At 38.6% G+C, this 18,325-nt stretch overlaps 1 protein-coding gene across 1 annotated transcript in view; it reads right to left on the bottom strand.

Annotated features, from left to right (window-relative positions):
* The window catches only part of LOC126188124 (splicing factor 45), a 99,229-nt gene that overhangs the window by 8,347 nt on the left and 72,557 nt on the right, over positions 1–18,325 (bottom strand). The window contains exon 9 of the mRNA XM_049929598.1: positions 13,697–13,806. Within this exon, the coding sequence (XP_049785555.1) occupies positions 13,709–13,806 (98 nt within the window). The 3' untranslated portion in view covers positions 13,697–13,708. The remainder of the gene's footprint in view (positions 1–13,696; positions 13,807–18,325) is intronic.

Here is an 18,325-nt window from a genome sequence, read left to right as displayed (position 1 = left end):
TATTAATACCTTCAGCTGCTAACGGGCATTCATGTATATCACCGCGGACAGGTGAAAATGTGTGCCCCGACAGGACTCGAACACAGGATCTCCTGCTTACATGGCAGACGCTCTATCCATCTGAGCCGACTGCAGGGACTACCTCGCACATGCCTCCTGCGAGACCCACTTTCTCACCTTGTGTGTCCACACATTACATTCATAGGGTCCCACCTCAACACACTCATTACTCGAGGAAGACATTCTTACCAAGTCACGTAAGAGTTTGGGGAATATGTGTGTATCTGCACAGAAGAAGAAGGTCATGGCCGGTGTTACCAGAACTATACACTTATATGTATATGGTGCCTGTTCTTTCAGACATGTACGCACATGGCTTGCGCGAGGTAGTCCCTGCAGTTGTGCTATCCTCTGTGTCCTCGGTGGCTCAGATGGATAGATCGTCTGCCATGTAAGCAGGAGATCCTGGGCTCAAGTCCCGGTCGGGGCACGCATTTTCACCTGTATCCGTTGATATATACCAATGCCCGTTAGCAGCTGAAGGTATTAATATAACTCTAATTTCGTTCTAGATGGCTGCAAGTCATCAATGGTGTCTGTTCTTTCGGACATGTCCAAAAGAACAGACACCATATCCATGTAAGTATATAATCCTGTAATTATTCTACAGCTATTGACATTAACATCCTTTAACAAAGCAGGTTACTAGCATAAACTAAAGGCTGCAGTACTATTTGTTGAGCTTAAAGACGCATTTGATATGCATGGCGCCATGACTTGCTACTTAAAATTTTCAGAAATCATACTATGCAAAATATTTGTTAATTTAATGGATTGCATGCTTAGCAACACACAATTTCAAGTATTCTTCGGAGAGAAATGTAGTAGATGCAAAGGCTGAATGATGGGCTACCTCTGGATTCTGTGCTACCATCAACCCTTTTTTTTATCTTTATACCAGTGATAAGCCCAACAATAATGCTAAAAAGGAGATCCAATCAAGCAGGAAACCTAGAAGAGTACAAAAGAGCTTTGACTACAAATTGAGACATAAAGGTTTGAATACTTTAAGAACTGTAGATTGAAGCCAAACCCATCTAAAACAGAGATAAATGCTTATAATTTCAATATCCGTGAGGTAAATCGCAAATTAAATGTGACATTTGAGAACATTTCTCTGGAACATAAACTGTACCCAAAATACTTGAAGATCATTTTGAACCAGGTCCTTGCTTTTAAGAACCACTTAGAAAATACAGTGAAAAAAGAGAACACAAGAACTGACATCATTAGCCAACTAGTTTGGGTCAGGGAGGGGTGCAAACGCAGATACTCTTCATGCTGCTACAATGATAGGTTTACTCTATGAGATATTGGAATAAAGTGCAGGTGACTCCTCTATACATGAAGGGAAAAAAGAATGGACCCACAAAATTACAGACCAATATCCTTAACATCAGTTTGTTGCAGAATTCTAGAGCATATTCTCTGAGTTCAAATATAATAAATTTCCTAGAGACCAAAAAACTCATGTCCATTTCAGCACGGCTTTAGAAGGTATCGCTCATGTGAAACTCAGCTTGCACTTTTCTCACGATATACTGCAAACTATGGATGAAGGGCAACAAGCAGATTCCTTACTTCTAGATTTCCAAAAAGCATTTGGCACATTACCCAACTGCAGACTGTTAACAAAGATATGAGCATACAGAATAGGCTCCCAGATATGTGACGACTCTTAAGAGTTCTTAAGTAGTAGAACCAATTACGTTGTCCTTACAGGCGAGCGTTTGTCGGAGACAGGAGTAACATCAGGAGAGCCCCAGGGTAGTGTGTTAGAATCATTGCTTTTTTCTATATACATAAATGATCTGGAGGATAGGTTGGGCAGCAAGCTGCAGTTGTTTGCTGATGATGCTGTGGTGTATGGGAAGGTGTTGACCATCAGTGACTGCCAGATGATACAAGATGACCAAGATAAAATTTCTAGCCAATGTGATGAATGGCAGCTGGCTCTAAATGTAGAAAAATTTAAGTTAATGTGGAAGAGTAGGAAAAACAAACCCATAATGTTTGGATACAAAATTAGTGGTGTCCTACTTGATGGAGTCATGTTGTTTAAATATCCGTGCGTAATGATGCGAAGCAATATGAAATGGAATGAGCATATGATGATTGTGGTACGGAAGGCGTATGGTTGACTTCAGTTTATTGGAGGAGTTTTTGGAAAGTGTTGTTCATCCATAAAGAAGACCACATGTAGAACGCTAGTGCGACCTATTCTTGAGTACTGCTTGAGTGTGTGGGATCTGCACAAGGTCGCATTGAAAGATGACATCAAAGCAGTTCAGAGCCGAGCTGCTTGATTTCTTACTGAGGCATATAGACAGTCATTTTCCCATCACTCTATCTGTGAGTGGAACAGGAAAGGAAATGGCAAATAGTGTTACAGCATACCCCCCACCACACACTTTGCAGTGGCTTGTGGAGTATGTATGTTGATGTAGATGTAGACTAGAGTACTGTGCTCCAGCAGGGTGTATACGTGGACAAGGAAAAATATTCCCGTATTTTTCCCAGATTCCTGGTTAAAAATACACTTTCTCCTGGGTGAAAATACACTTTTTCGTGTTAAGTGGCAGTATACTCTTCCTCGGGACTGCAAAAGTCATCAATCCTTTGAATGTTTATGGTTTTATATACCGACGTAGAATTTCCCGGCACTTTAGAAAACGAAACTCATGGGGAAAAACACGTTTTGAAAGATCTATGATGTGCAGCAACATGTACGCTGCATATTTTCGTATTACGAAGGTATGAATTTGAATTCCACCCAACAAAGCATGTCACTTTCCGAAGCATTGAAATCGAGATTGCAATGCGCTTTTGTAAATGTCATAGCTCTTCGCATGATCTCGCCAGCTGATGACAGCAATAGGACACGTGATGTAGTCAGCCAATAGCAAGATCATTCTTAAGTAGCGTGAATACACAAATAAGAAAAATTAATGGCTTAAATTAATACACATAGCATTCACATATAATATTGGTCTCGAAGATTAATAAGTTGGAAGAGAACCTAAGCTTCCACATATAATGTTGATCTTTTTTGAGCGTGTTACACTTTAAGATACATCACACAAATGCGCCAGTAAAATTTTTAATAACGACACAAATGTCTCATCTTCTGGGCTCGAAATTCTTCTAAATGGTCGTCCTCAAAGAGTTGATTTTAAAATGAAAGTCAAATGCTTTGTGATTTAAGAAATTCATCGTACATTGTCACACATATTTCATGTTGTGTAAAAGGAAATCTGCTTTGAATGTAACGCTTTTCAAACCACCATTCACAATATTTTCCCGCGACCTGTTAGAAATAGGTTCACTTCCGCAGTTGCAAGAAAGTGCCAGATAACTGGCGTCACCACGCTTGTGCAGCTACGATGACGCAGGAAGCCCATATGTTCATACGTGTAAAACATTATGTCATAAACGAAACAAGACATCGAAGGATACTTCAAGAGCGTTGGGATTTCGCGAACCATACTAAAATGCACAATTTGGCTTAAAATGCACATCCGTGTGCAAATTTCTTGGAGTACCAGTACTCATGTTTGGTTCTTTATTATAGCATAATGCCATACATGCACTTGAAATGCAGCGAACAGTTGAAACTAGCCAATAGTGTGAAATTAAACACTTTGCTTCAAATAACTGATTGCCTCAGTAGAAAGGATTAATAAAAGCCAAATCTCTTTAGCAAACCGGCAAAAATAACTTCATTCTTCTGTAAGGCGATTAATGCTTGACTGTCAAAGGTGGAAATAAAATCTGAAATTATTAACATATTTTAGCCTGCCGTAATTATGCGAACGTATTTTATGTTGTGATAGCTCCCAGCCACAAAAATCCGTTTTGTTATCATTTAACGTGAGAGCAATAAACAAAGAGGAAACAACATAATCACTGAACGTAAACACAGGTCATGTGGAGACGACCCACCTCCCCACCACAACTCTGACTGCTCTGTGCATCAGCCCCGGATCTACGATATTTCCGAACAGGGGCAATAGTAAGAAGTGGCGCCCAGCCACACTTCCGTAACCAGAAGCGGGAGAAGGTACTACTCATACGTGACTCAACTGCGCATGCGCAAGAGCCTGCCCGCAACTGCTCAAACGAATCTAATTTAAACAGTTGTCACGTCACACTCATTGGAGGCAATTTGTTGTTACAAAGCATTGCATAGTGTTCCTAAAGCCTTTGACACAGTTTATTGTTGGCAGACACTTGTATGAGCACTATTTTGTTGTTGTATATGGCACATTTCCTTTGCAAGTTAAGTTTTTTTTTTCTCTCCCCCCTCCCGTTTATGTTTTGTTGCTGCAGTATTATTCTGCAGTAGTGGGATACAATAATATCCTTTCTTAGAGTATTGGTTCTTACCAGTCAAAATCACAAAAATTCAACTGTAAACTAAAACAATGAAAAATTCCTGGAATTCTAAACAATTCCCGGGTTTTTCCCGGATCTCCCGGTTGTCCCGGGTCATATACACCCTGTTCAGTATGGAAAAAACAGTGCACACGCATGCAAAGTTGATGTTAAAGCTAAATCAGCAACAAGAATAACTAGTGGCACTACTAAATCAACATCGCTTTCACAACTACATATATTACATGATTTGCACCACCACAGTTAGACGAGAAGCAACAGCTGGAAGAGAGTTCCAAAAATTTGCTACTCACACTTCAGCACAACTACAGAATGTATCTACCAGCAGACTCAAAATCAAGAAAACTAACCTGGCCAAGCAAGATGCACATCTTATATATAATGTGTGTCAAGAGTGGAGAGATGTTTTACAGAAGTTTCCTCCAACAAATTCCCACCTTGTAAGTGATCCTCCAAAACATGTAAATAGGTTTAGTCTTCCCCACAAATTATGAACAGCTGTGAACTGACTGTTTACCGGATATGGAAGACGTGGAGCCCATTTGTTTGACTGGTGTTCCAAGGATGCCCTGACGTGGGACTGTGGGGCTACTGTGGAAACTACACAGCACCATCATGAAGAGTGTTTATCATGAAAATTTCCTGGTACACTCAATGAACTGCATTGGGGTACAGTAAGATCTTTGGCCTGGTTAAGAAACTTATGCATTCATTTACAAAATTTCTAAGTGTTTTTAAATTATGACAATATTAGGAAAAGGATAGCTGCCACTCACCATATAGCAGAGATGTTGAGTTGAGTTAGACAACACACACACACACACACACACACACACACACACACACACGACCACAGTCTCAGCCAAGGCCTCAGCAGACAGAGACTATGATCATGTGTATGTGAGTCGCATTTGTATGCACGTGTGTGTTTTTTGTCTAATTCTGATGAAAGCCAGTTTGGCTGAAAGCTTTGTTTGACATACTTTTTATTGTGCCCAGCTGCAAGTCAGCATCTTCAGTATATGGTGAGTAGCAACTATTCTTTTTACAACATTGTCATTAATCCATCCTGGATTTTCCACTGTTCGTTTTCATACTATGTGTTTATATAAGAATGTAAAATGAGCATGTAAACCATATGAATAGCAATGATGATACTAATAATAACAATAATAATAATAAGAAGAAGAAGAAGAAAGAAGACAAAGCTATAGACCTACCAGCATCCTCTCTATGATGTACAAGATTTTCACCAATATTATCTTCATTTACATAGAAGAAGCACTGGATTTTAATGAGGCATAGGAACAAGCTTGGTTTAGCAGTGAATATAGTGCAACGTACCATTTGCATGTAATGAACAAAATCATACACCAAAGCAATAAGCATGGATTACCAGCAACAGCCATTGAAAAATAAGGCATTGCTTGAATTTATGTTAGTATGCACAAGAATGTATATGTTAGTGCCACAGCTTCCATTAGGTCTCATTGAAATGGTGAGAAAGATGAGGACAATGTATCCACATCTGTTATAGATGCAGTTGACAGTGGGCCAAGACCCATGACCGAAACTAGTAGTGCTGAATAAAGTACAATTTTAGAACACAGCTCAGTGAAATGGCATCTTTCCTCTTACACTATAACACTGAAAAAATGTTTTAAAAAACTGTTGAAGATTAATAATGAAAATCATGTCTCTTAGGCCATCTGAAACACACAAATGAAGAAACAGTTTATCAGACTGTTTTTCTATCTTCCTCAGCCACAAAAAAATTAAGCTTTAATAAAAACCAAAAGCTACATTAAAATTCAGATTCCAAATGGCTTGAATTTTGTTAATAAAGTAAAAGCCTTATCTGGGTAACAATAATAAATAAAGAGTTTTCTAAAAGTCTACCTGCACGTATTATCTATTTTGTGGAAGATAACTACTTAGACATGGCTACCACAAAATTATTTTCTGTTTTAAGACATCCTGTACAAGCAGACAGTTTGGCCACACACTTTCCTTTACATTCCACAATTTTCTAAATAATCATCATGGCCCATTTGGAAAAGAGAATATTCACAGAAAAAGAATTATTTATAGTTACGAAGTGAAGTACTGATTTAAGAAATTAGTGTACTGCAAATGTGAGCTAACAACATGAGAAGACAGAACACACGATTTGATCTCATGTAAGCAAAACTATGAAATTCTATACTTCATTTTACATGATAAAGACCTTATACTCAAGACAGATCACATCCTAAGCTCATTTCTTTTGATATTTGGAGCCTTTACTTTGGGCATCAATTATAACTGAAGCTACTGGACTGGTTGGATATGAACAACTCTAGAGTTTATCACAACATAATTTTTTGCAAGAACATTCTGGGATTAAATTCTCCCAGTTTCCTTACTGGATTAAGTTTAACTGATATCTCTAAGTTATATAAGACTTTCTACATTGCTTTCATTAAATGGGGACTGCTGTAATTTAGGCTGTGCTGATATTTTGCCAAACATTTTGTATAATTTAAAGGTGAAATGGCAAGAAAACTGTGAGAATTTTATACAGCTCTGGAACTAACAGAAATCTGGTTCTTACATTTGTTACAAACAATAAGTTAGTAATGCTGATAGACACATATAAAAGTAAATGAAACTACCTTGCTTTCAAAACTATTACTTCCTTTCAAGCAGAGAAGCAAGGAGTAAGTTTAAAAGGAGGGGCAGGTCACTCAGACTCCAAAATGAAAGGAATCCACATGTAATGAGGATGAGACGAGATGCAGAAGGAGCAGAAAGTGTCAGAGAAAGCATTAGGTCAAAGATAATACACAGATAAGCACTGTGGTAGTCAGTCTATAGATGATGAGACAGAAAGAAAATGAACATGAAACAGTGAAAAACAGTAATGAAAATATTACTTCATATACTGACATACGAAAATCACCACATAAAGGTGGTGTTGAAAGGCGGACACACACATTTAACAAAGACTGCTGATATTAAGTAGTATAAAGAAGCAATCTATCTGTATTGTTACTTTACACACTCATGCGCACGCACCCACCCACGCGCACGTGCACGCACCCACGCACACGTGCACGCGCGCACACACACACACACACACACACACACACACACACACACACAGAGAGAGAGAGAGAGAGAGAGAGAGAGAGAGAGAGAGAGAAAGAGAGAAAGAGAGTCACAGCCTTGGTGTAGTAATGTGTTTAGGCTTCAAGGCCTGGGAAACACTTGGTGACAAAGGGGTCTTCCGAATTTTTTGAAATGGAAGCTGCATTGGTCTGAGAGTGACAGGAGGATACAGCTCAGATTTTTTGTAAATAAGATCTGACAGCTAGTTGAGGAAGACAAAAGCCTAGGAGAGGTTGTTCATATACTTATTATGGGATTCGGTGCGTATTTGTTTGCTGCAGATGCCTTGGATGCATGGAAGGGGTGGCAGCTGAGGTTTGGATGTACGCTCCACTAATGTGCAGTTCAATGGCAAGGAACAGGCTTTTAAATTTGACGATGGACCATGTAAATTCACAGTTTGATTTCCCACACCACTTTATATTTCCTGTACGTTGCTCTCACAAGGGAATGGTCCAATAAGACATGCGGAAATCTACTCTGAAATTTTTTACACAGGAAGGAGAGAACAAAAACATGCACTGCCAAAATTTTAGCTAAGAGACACTGCAAGTATTTCGTAAAAAAATTTTGCGTTACACATTTCTGGCGCACAGAAAACAGCTTATAACAGCAGTTTGTACAGTCCTTGTGCTGTGTCAAAATGCACAGGTTATGTTTGCCTTTACTAGTGCTGAGCATCCTACCCAATAACTTAATAATAACACCTTGTGGTTACTGTAAATATACTTGTACAATGTATTAAGGAGAAAAAAATATGTTGTAGGTGATCCAAGAGCATCAATGAAAAAACAGGTGGTGAGTACGCACAACTTCGGCTATGCAACAACTCGCCATCGCTGGGTCCACAGATGCTGCCTGATCGACGTGCAGCAGCTGGCTGCTGTCGTAGAGAAGCGACGGCAGCAACGAATAATTAATTAATTGTCAAAAGTTGGGATAGCACTGTGTGTTTGTTCATTTTAAATGGTTCCTATGGTATGACATAAAGAGTTAGTGAGTTCCCATGTAGACCTCTCACTGACTAAGTGGATATATCGGTGTGTGTCTAGGCCTGATAGTAGAGCGACCCACTGCATGGTGTAGTGAGGCATCGCAGCTAGCGGTTAAGGCTTGGGAGAGGGAAAGGAGTTTTGATTGGTAGTACCAGTATTTTAATTTCGGTACAGTTTGTGGAGGCAGCATGGCTATTTAGTCTGTTAGGCCCCTGCTCATATATGTGGCTGTGATGGTTGTTTCCTCCCAATGCTAAGCAACGGAATATACAGAGATTCTGTGGGATTTTCTGAATAGTTGTTGGTGATACACTGGTTTTGGTGAATTTAGGTGTTGTTGTTGTTGTTGTGGTTTTCAGTCCTGAGACTGGTTTGATGCAGCTCTTCATGCTACTCTATCCTGTGCAAGCTTCTTCATCTCCCAGTACCTACTGCAGCCTACATCCTTCTGAATCTGCTTAGTGTATTCATCTCTTGGTCTCCCTCTACGATTTTTACCCGCCACACTGCCCTCCAATACTAAATTGGTGATCCCTCGATGTCTCAGAACATGTCCTACCAACCAATCCCTTCTTCTAGTCAAGTTGTGCCACAAGCTCCTCTTCTCCCCAATTCTATTCAATACCTCCTCATTAGTTATGTGGTCTACCCATCTAATCTTCAGCATTCTTCTGTAGCACCACATTTCGAAAGCTTCTATTCTCTTCTTGTCTAAACTATTTATCGTCCACATTTCACTTCCATACAGGGCTACACTCCATACAAATACTTTCAGAAACGACTTCCTGACACTTAAATCTACACTCGACGTTAACAAATTTTTCTTCTTCAGAAACGCTTTCCTTGCCAAGGCCAGTCTACTTTTTATATCCTCTCTACTTCGACCATCATCAGTTATTTTGCTCCCCAAATAGCAAAACTCCTTTACTACTTTAAGTGTCTCATTTCCTAATCTAATACCCTCAGCATCACCCAACTTAATTCGACTACATTCCATTATCCTAGTTTTGCTTTTGTTGATCTTCATCTTATATCCTCCTCTCAAGACACTGTCCATTCCGTTCAATTTAGGTGCATGAGTTATCAATTGATTGTCTTATTGTGGACAGTTTCGGTCGTAAAGTTTGCTGTGGTAAATCCAGTGTGAGCCTGGTTAGAGAGAGAAGTAGATTTTTAGGTGCTGAGTCTTTGGGAATCGGTGGAACCGATATCTTGTCCATGTTGTACGATTAGTGGTCGCGGCTCACCCAGAGGTAATTAGGTTGTTAGTCATATTGTTGAAGTGGTTTGGTAGTGGTTGGTGTGAGTGTCGAGAAGGGAAAGCCTTGAACACGTGTTCACAGTTGTTGTTTAAATACCACTATCTTACAGCGGACCGAGAATTGGCTCAAACAAATACGAACTGTTTCACTATATTGTGATAGAGTGCACCAGTAGTTGAGTGGATAAGTGACGAGAAAATAAAGGAACCATTTTATGAGCAACATGCAGCTAAACAAAAACTTGGTTAGCCAAAGTGATGAGTGGACGAATTCAAGTAGGGAACTTAGCGGGTCAAGTATTGTCAATTCATGAAGAGGTTCAGAATTGTTTTAAATTGTCACTTAAGGTTAGATTTGAAGTGGCGGTGGTACCTGCTTTTTTTTATTTTATTTTTTTTTATTTTTTTATTACTGAATTTCCGTGTTGTGGGGGTGGAGTATTTGATGGCCCTCACACACTTACATGAATAAAAGTGTATTGAAATACCTAGAGACACTAAATTCAAGTTTTCTTGGGTTAACAAAAATCTTAAGTGTACTCAATTAGTATCTGGTGTGTGGATACATACATTATAAGAAAAGCAAAGGGTGAAATTCAGAGATCTTAATATTGCTTTGCAGGACACAAGTATACATGGTATTTGTAAGGTTACCTGATCAAAAGTTCATTGATTGAGTGGATCCACGATAAATATATAGAAGGTAGATATTCTAAACAGTTAAAACAATTTCATACATGGAAAGTGTGTCCTCAGTAAATGCAAGTAGAACTGAAGTTTTAATTTATTACAGAACAGTCAACGATTATACCTATAACAAAGATTGGTAAATCGGTGGAGTACATGACGTTGTGTTCTTTACATAGCAATGATCAGTAAAAGTGTCTTAATACAAACTGGTCATAACACAATGATATATGGAATAGGAATTTTGTAAGTAATTAAAAAGTTACGAGTCTTTTCCAGAGATAATGTATTGTGTTGTGAGAATTTTGTTGTGTGGGAGAACAACTGCAAGCTAGAAGCGACATTTATCTCGACATTATATAAATAGGTACTGTATTTAAACAGATTTGTTGCTTTGATTCGACCACTAGTTTAGATAATGAGAGTTGTTATTTAAATTGACCTATCTCGTAATTACTTCTTGATACTGGTGATCCGTGTCATTACAATGTTTAGATGTGCCTATTCGTAGTGTAATCATGTCATTGTTCGATCACAATGTTGTGTAAAGTAAGGGTGCTGTCTTTCATTATTCGATTTTCGAGCCGGCTGCATAGTTAGTGGTTGAGTTTGCCGAAGTAGTAATTATACTAAGGTTGATCTGTCTTCAATTTGTTCCTTGAGAGTGTGATTATGGTACGAGCTAGACTCCGCAAGTAGTCGCCAGGCACTCCACTATGACTGGAATCTTCTAAAATCAGATAGCGATCTGCAGTCATAATATCGAATGTGAAATTAAAAACTGTACCTAATTAAAGCTGCAGTGGTCAATTGGTTCGCCCAGGTATTTTGCACAGCAGGAAGCCATACATTAACAGCATAGCGACATTGGTACAGTACAGTCCATTGTCATTGTAATTTCGATATTGAGTACCTCCAGTCGGTGTGTTACACTCTGCCCACACAGAACAACGTAGTGGAATCATCCAGAGTTAGAGACACCATTTTCAAGCATCAAAGCCTGGTTTACAATTAAGCGAATGGAAGCAAACACGTACGAAAGAGCATTTGCAGAAAATTTACTACCACTTGCTTGTATATGGGTAGAATCATTTATACTAGAGGAAATGGAAGAGAACATGAGGTAGCAAACATTGCCTATAAACACTGTGTTATTAGTTTTTGTTTTTGGAGCTAATATTCAGCATACAGGATACAACTCTATCTAGTTAGAGCCACAATGTGAAACTTTGTTATTCAGTGAGGACTATTTTGCATGGCATGTGCACTGTCCTAATTTGCATTGCGGTTCTTGATGATAGATATACAGCAGTGGAAACAGTAAACCACTCATACTTATCACTGGCATTATCGTATATGAATGTGTCATTGCATTCGTTGATTGGGCAACTGACTCAGTTGTCCCCCCCCCCCCCCCCCCCCGAAATGGTAAAGTATGGTGTGCATGCAGTTCTTTCACTAAACACCTGACTGATCAGCATTATAAACAGCAGTTGCAGGGATAACAGCAAGTTTTGTCTTTATGTCAGCTATGAATTTCTCTATAGCATTGTCTATCAGTGACAGCTGCTCTACACATTTACACGACATAAACTTGGTAATTCTGCAACTTTCTATTTGGTACAATTTCTTGAACCTGCATAGCCAGGTCGACAAAGCCTAGAAATTAGCAATGTTCATGTCAGATGCAATTCAGAGGGCCCAGTCTCATAGATCTGCATCAGCAACAGTGCATAGCCTCTCATGAGCAGGTCTAAATCTTTCGAACTGTTTTTCATTCAGATGGTTTCGGGTTTCCGTTTGGCGCAAATTTCATGTAATTCATTCTTCCATTTGTACAGTTCATTCTCTGATTTTAAAAAACGAAAACACCTTTGCACACTGCGTAACTTCAAGTGTTTTTTCTCTCCTTCGTTTAACCAATATGTCTTTGCCTTTCCTTTGTCACTGAAAGCTGTTGCAGTACGTGTCTTCTTCTTCTTTTTTTTTTGTGTTAGGCTTGGAATGTATTCTTCTGCAGACCTGTTACCAGGACAACTGATGTCAACTGAACAACAATTCATTGCATTGTCACAGTTATTTCATATTTCTTCTAATGTATCCACAATTTCAAATGAAATGTCAATATCATTTGAATCAATGTCAAGGAAATAAACTAATAAATGACACATATGTACAGCCACAGGAGAAATAGGTGATTTTGGCTGGAAACCATGTTCTTCATATTTCATCATTGCTAAATTGAGAACATTAATTGGATTCCACATTACTGTGAAACTGGAAGAAAAAAAGGTACTATTAACAGGCATGCCTTACAAATGCACAATAAATATTAATTCAGCTTTATCTGTATTGTCAATACTTACCAATACTGCAAAAAGCAACTGATAATTTGTAATAGGTGTTACTTGAGTTGCTAATTCGAGAGAATAGTAACTGTGTACGGTAGTGTCAGGGAAACTATCAACGAACATTAACCTGAAACATCCTTTACAAATTACGATCGGGTTGTGTTATGTTTCCTGTTTACAAATGTACAGTCGACCTCGGTTGTGTGTGTGCCTAGTTGTGCATGCACAGCTGCTACAGTGGCAGTAGGGGTGTATGTCTCTACCACCACCTGAGTGCTAGGAATTTGGCAACTTTCAGCTTTTTTTAAAAAAAACTTGCAATGCCTCTTAACAGCTAAAATTTCGACAGTGCATTTCTTTCGTTGTATTCTTCCAGTGCAAAAAATTTCAGGGTAGGTTTCCCTTGTCAATTCTGATTATAATACCCATACAGTCAAATTTTACTTTTACTACACATGCAAAATGTGGCATTTTCAACACTTGTTATGAAGTTCTCCTGAAAGTTTATGGTGTTAAGCATAAGCTGGCTTGGGGAAGCCCTTGTAAGCCAAATTTCAGCTGTGCTTACATCACCTGATTAGAACATCCACAAAATTTTCTTATTTATTTCTTAATTAATTATGAAACTGTTAATCTGATGTGACATAGATAAATCCATTAAATATGATAATATAACAATGCAACTGATTCATTCATGTAACCATCAAACATGGTACAGTTTCTAATATTCTCAGTACAATCTTTTCACTACTGTGGGTACACAGAAAGAACTATAACACATTTGTGAGAGTACCTACCTTGTAGTCCACTTAATCCAGCAACTGTAAATTGTTGAATTTCTCCCAACTATAGAAACCAGCTTTCACTTGTCGCCCACCGAAGAAACGTCCATTCAAATCCACTACAGCTGAAATTGAAACAACTAATAAGCAATGTGCAACTGAAATCTGCATGTAAGTATAATAAGATAAAAGAAGAATGGCTATCTGAAGTCTACAAAGGCTGAATAATTGGGCAGAAATACAGAACACTGCAACATAAACACACACTATTTTTTGTGATCTACTGGTACTAGTTTTTGTCTGCAATTTTCACTTTTGTGTTTTAATGCATTGTTGCGATCATCCGATAATAGTGCATTATATACCAATACTAAGGTAGAGACTCATCACTTCATTATAGTTTGACAGTGCATTAACTGATAAATGCAGAATAAGATAAAAGGCTAAATAATTATTTTTTAAATTATACTTTATTTAAAATCCTTTTAGTGTAAAATCTTGATTGCTGCCTGTTCATGAGTCCCATGTACATTAGTTCAAGAAGTCATGATACTTACTATCCATGCAGGATTTTCGAATTTAACATAAAGTACTGTCATTCTGTTTTTCAAGACTGTTTCAGTTACAAGATTGTACAAGAGTTCCAAGGGATAGAAAATCAACTGAAATCAATTAACAGAGGAAAGGTAACTGGAAACTGCTATTCTTTTAACAGCTAACTATTGTAAATCATTGGAGGGAAAAAAGCCAGGGATTGAAAAAAATGTGCATGCATTCTTATTTTCGAGAACGGTCACTGGACAGATTAACAAAATTATAGGCTTATACCACTGACACCAATCAACTACAGAATTCTGTAACACTTTCTATGCTTATGTATTATGACCTTTCTGGATTTCCACATGCAGCTAAGTTAATACCAGGCTGGTATCCACATCCCACCTCACACGTGCTACGCAAACATCCAGAAAAACGTTGTCACACCAAACACAGATTTACTCTGCATGCTGAGAGAGGGGGGTATAAAGATTCCATCCCAGGGGAGAGGGGTACATAGATTCCATCCCAGGGGAGAGGGGTGCACAGATTCCATCCCAAAGGAGAGGGGTCACATCGGAAAGGGCATCCAGCCACCAGCTACCACTAGCATTGCCTCAACACTTTTAACAATGCCAACCCCATATGGGAAAAGGCAAAAGAAGAGGAAGGAGATTATGGATTTTCTGGGTATCAAATATTTCCTCTGCATGAATCAGTATGGACTGTGCAAACAACTGTCTTAAGAAATCCAGCGCACTCTATTCATTGAGAGGACCCACAAGGCAGTAGATACTAATGCCAAGTTCACCGCTATGTTCCTCGACTTGAAGGCATTGAATAGTTTCACAATGTCTCACAATTAACAAAATATGAGCAAACTGAATAGCACACCAGTTTTTTTATTGGAATGAAGAATATAGAGCATCGTATTTTGCAAAAACAAAATAGTTTTTAGTGTAATGAAAGACAAACCGCAGAGGATCGAAGCTTTATACAAGATTGGCAGTTGAATCTCAACATTAAGAAATGTAATATACTGAGCAGAAATACGTGGATGGACCCATTATTGTTTGATTACACAGTTTTCAAATAATCATTCAATCAGTCACATCCATCAAACCTACAGGAGTGTACAGTGATTTCAAGTGGAACAACCAAAAGAAAACTAATTGCAGGAAAGGCAGAGGTTAAAAAATGGTTCAAATGGCTCTCAGCACAATGGTACTTAATATCTGAGGTCACCAGTCCCCTAGAACTTAGAACTACTTAAACCTAACTAACCTAAGGACATTACACACATCCATCCCTGAAGCAGGATTCGAACCTGCGACCGTAGCAGTCGCACGGTTCCAGACTGACGCGCCAAAAACCGTTCGGCCACACTGGCTGGCAAAGGCAGAGGTCAAATTGAGATTGATTGGAAGAATCTTCAGGAAGTGTAACACATGAATGAAGCAGGTAACTTACCAAATCCTCGATGGACCAGTACTAGAGTATTACTGTTCAGTCTGGGACCCTTAGCAGGTAATACTGATACAGAAAGTAAAGCAGATACAATGAAGAGTAACGTTTTTTGTCACAGGTTCACGAAAGTGCCATGAAGACACTCATCTAACCCACTGCAGATGCTACAAAAGACGTTTTGTGTATCACAATGTAGTACACTGTTAACATTCCAAGAGTGAATGCTCCTAGAATAATCTGCCAACATGAGGCTTCCTCCAACATAAATCACACAAAAAGATCCGAATAAATAAGAAAGATCTGCGGCTCATATGGATGCTTACTGACAGTTGTTATTCCTGTGCACCATTTGGTACTGGAACAGGAAAGGGGGAAATGACAGAGGTACAAGAAGTATCCTCTGCCACAAGTGGCCGCCTTTTTTCCTCCCCAGAAACAAATACCAGAGAAGTGAATCACCTATCTCCACAGCATATAATATCTCCCACAACACAAAACTAAATTTAATACATAAAATTACACAAAAGGTCATAGCTGTTAGTCCCAAAAATGATACATTGTAAACAAAGTTATATAGTCTTTATTTCAAATATATGATAATAAAATAAAAACGGGAAAGAAAATAAATCTAAAATAACAAATCAGGGTACTGTTGTTGCCTGAGAAATTAGAAAATAAATTTATGAGCCAGCCACCCTGAAAGCACATTGAAGAATGGAATATGTGGAATGAAATAACAACAATATGAAATATGAGAGAAATTCCAAAAACAAGGTCTTCTATTTTTTGTGGACGTAGATGAACTGTTATTACAGTTGTTGGCCACACTGTTGTGAGTGGCACTTTCACTACTCCCAAATAAGCACTCTGACACTCAGACCTGGCATGGCAGCCATTCACAATGGAGTTTCCTTTGAATGCTGCTGCCAACTGCAAAATTCACACAGTTATTGCTCAGCTAACTTCAACAGCAGCTGTTGCAATAAAGGCATTCTGCATCAGAACGTGGTCTACTCTTGAAATTACGATAGTGTATGTTCCTACAGAATCAACCAATATATTGCTGCCTCCTATTTGTATCTCACAAAAAGACCATCAAGACAATATTACAGAAATTCAAGCCCACAAGGAGGGTTACCGGCAATCATTCTTTCGGATGAATGGTGCGTGACTGGAACAGGAAAAGGGAGAAGTGACACTGGTACACAAAGTACCCTCTGCCACACACAATAAGATGCTTGCAGAGTGTAGATGCAGTTTTATTTGATTTTTTAATGCAAAAGGTGTTAAACCAGTTGAAATTCACAACCAACTGACAGAAGTTATGAATAGTCATGCATCACTGTCAAAAACTTTTGCAAGAGGTGTAGAGAGTTTACAGTGAGTTGTACTGAAATTCACAATGCAGAAAGGAGCGGTAGCCCTTCAGTTTCAATGAAAGTCATGAAGGTTGACAAAATTAAGCATGGAGATCAGAGAATCACCCTAGATGCTCCCTGCATTTTGGTTTCTGAAGTTTTCTGAAGCAACATCCACAGGATTTTAATTGAAAAGTTGCAATATCAGAAAATTGTGCAGGATGGGAACTGCATATGCTGACGTAAAGCCACAAAGGGCAATGAGTTGCTTATTTATGTAAGTTTCTTAACATCTATGCAGATGAAAAGGACAACTTCTTGGACTCAATAGTTGCAAGTGATGAAACCTGGACATTCCACTTTGATCCTCAGACAAAGCAATAACCATGTGAGTGGCACCATCTTGTATGGTGACAGATATTCTTAAACACTGTAAAAACTCAGAGGGGCAATTCACAACCAAAGAATAGGAATGATGAGTAAGGGCACAAGAATTCTCCTTAACAACACCTGCCCTTACCTAGTACATCAGACTGTGCATCTTCTGTAAAACTTTGGTTGGAACATCATCACCCAGCCACCACACAGTCCAGACTTGGCACCAAGTGACTACCACTTGTTGCATAAGTTAAAGGAACATTTGTCTGGGTGGCAATTATGCTCCGACAATGAGATGAAAGAAAAGGTTCATAAAGGACATGGCAGTGAGCTGGTATGACATGGACATTGTAAAACTGACACAGCACCTACAAAAATGCATTGACTGAAATGGTGATTATGTGGAAAAATAAACTGTTACAGAATATAAACAGCTGTTTGTAAATCTAAAAATATATGAGACCTTACTTTTGGTATTGCCCTAGTAGAAAATATTGTCGCAGAACGAGTTGAGTAGCATTGTGGTGTAGTGGTTATGAAATGAAACTGTTGCATGGAGGGTCATGAGTTCAAAACTCACCTCGACTGTACAATTTTAATTTCTATATTCGGTTCGAGTACATTCTAGAAATATCCACAAATATCAAGAATCATTGTACTGGAATGTTCTGTAGCTGTATATATACTGTATGTGTTCTGGCCAGAGGCAGTTCAATCCGCACTCTTGTATGTGCAAGTGCTGAATAAACCTTCGTTAAGTGAAGTTAGTGTTTGTCATTCATCTAATTACATTTTCTTCTACGTGACAATATTGCTATTTAGCACATAGAGGAGACACTGAGTGGCAGACAGGCACATTGAAAGTCATCATCGAGGTCATTAGAGAAGAGCATATGCTCAGAAC

Source organism: Schistocerca cancellata, chromosome 5 (genome assembly GCF_023864275.1).
Source record: "Schistocerca cancellata isolate TAMUIC-IGC-003103 chromosome 5, iqSchCanc2.1, whole genome shotgun sequence".
Classification (NCBI taxonomy): domain Eukaryota; kingdom Metazoa; phylum Arthropoda; class Insecta; order Orthoptera; family Acrididae; genus Schistocerca; species Schistocerca cancellata.
Note: the sequence above shows the minus strand (reverse complement) of the source record. Positions and strands in the feature narration are given on the sequence as shown.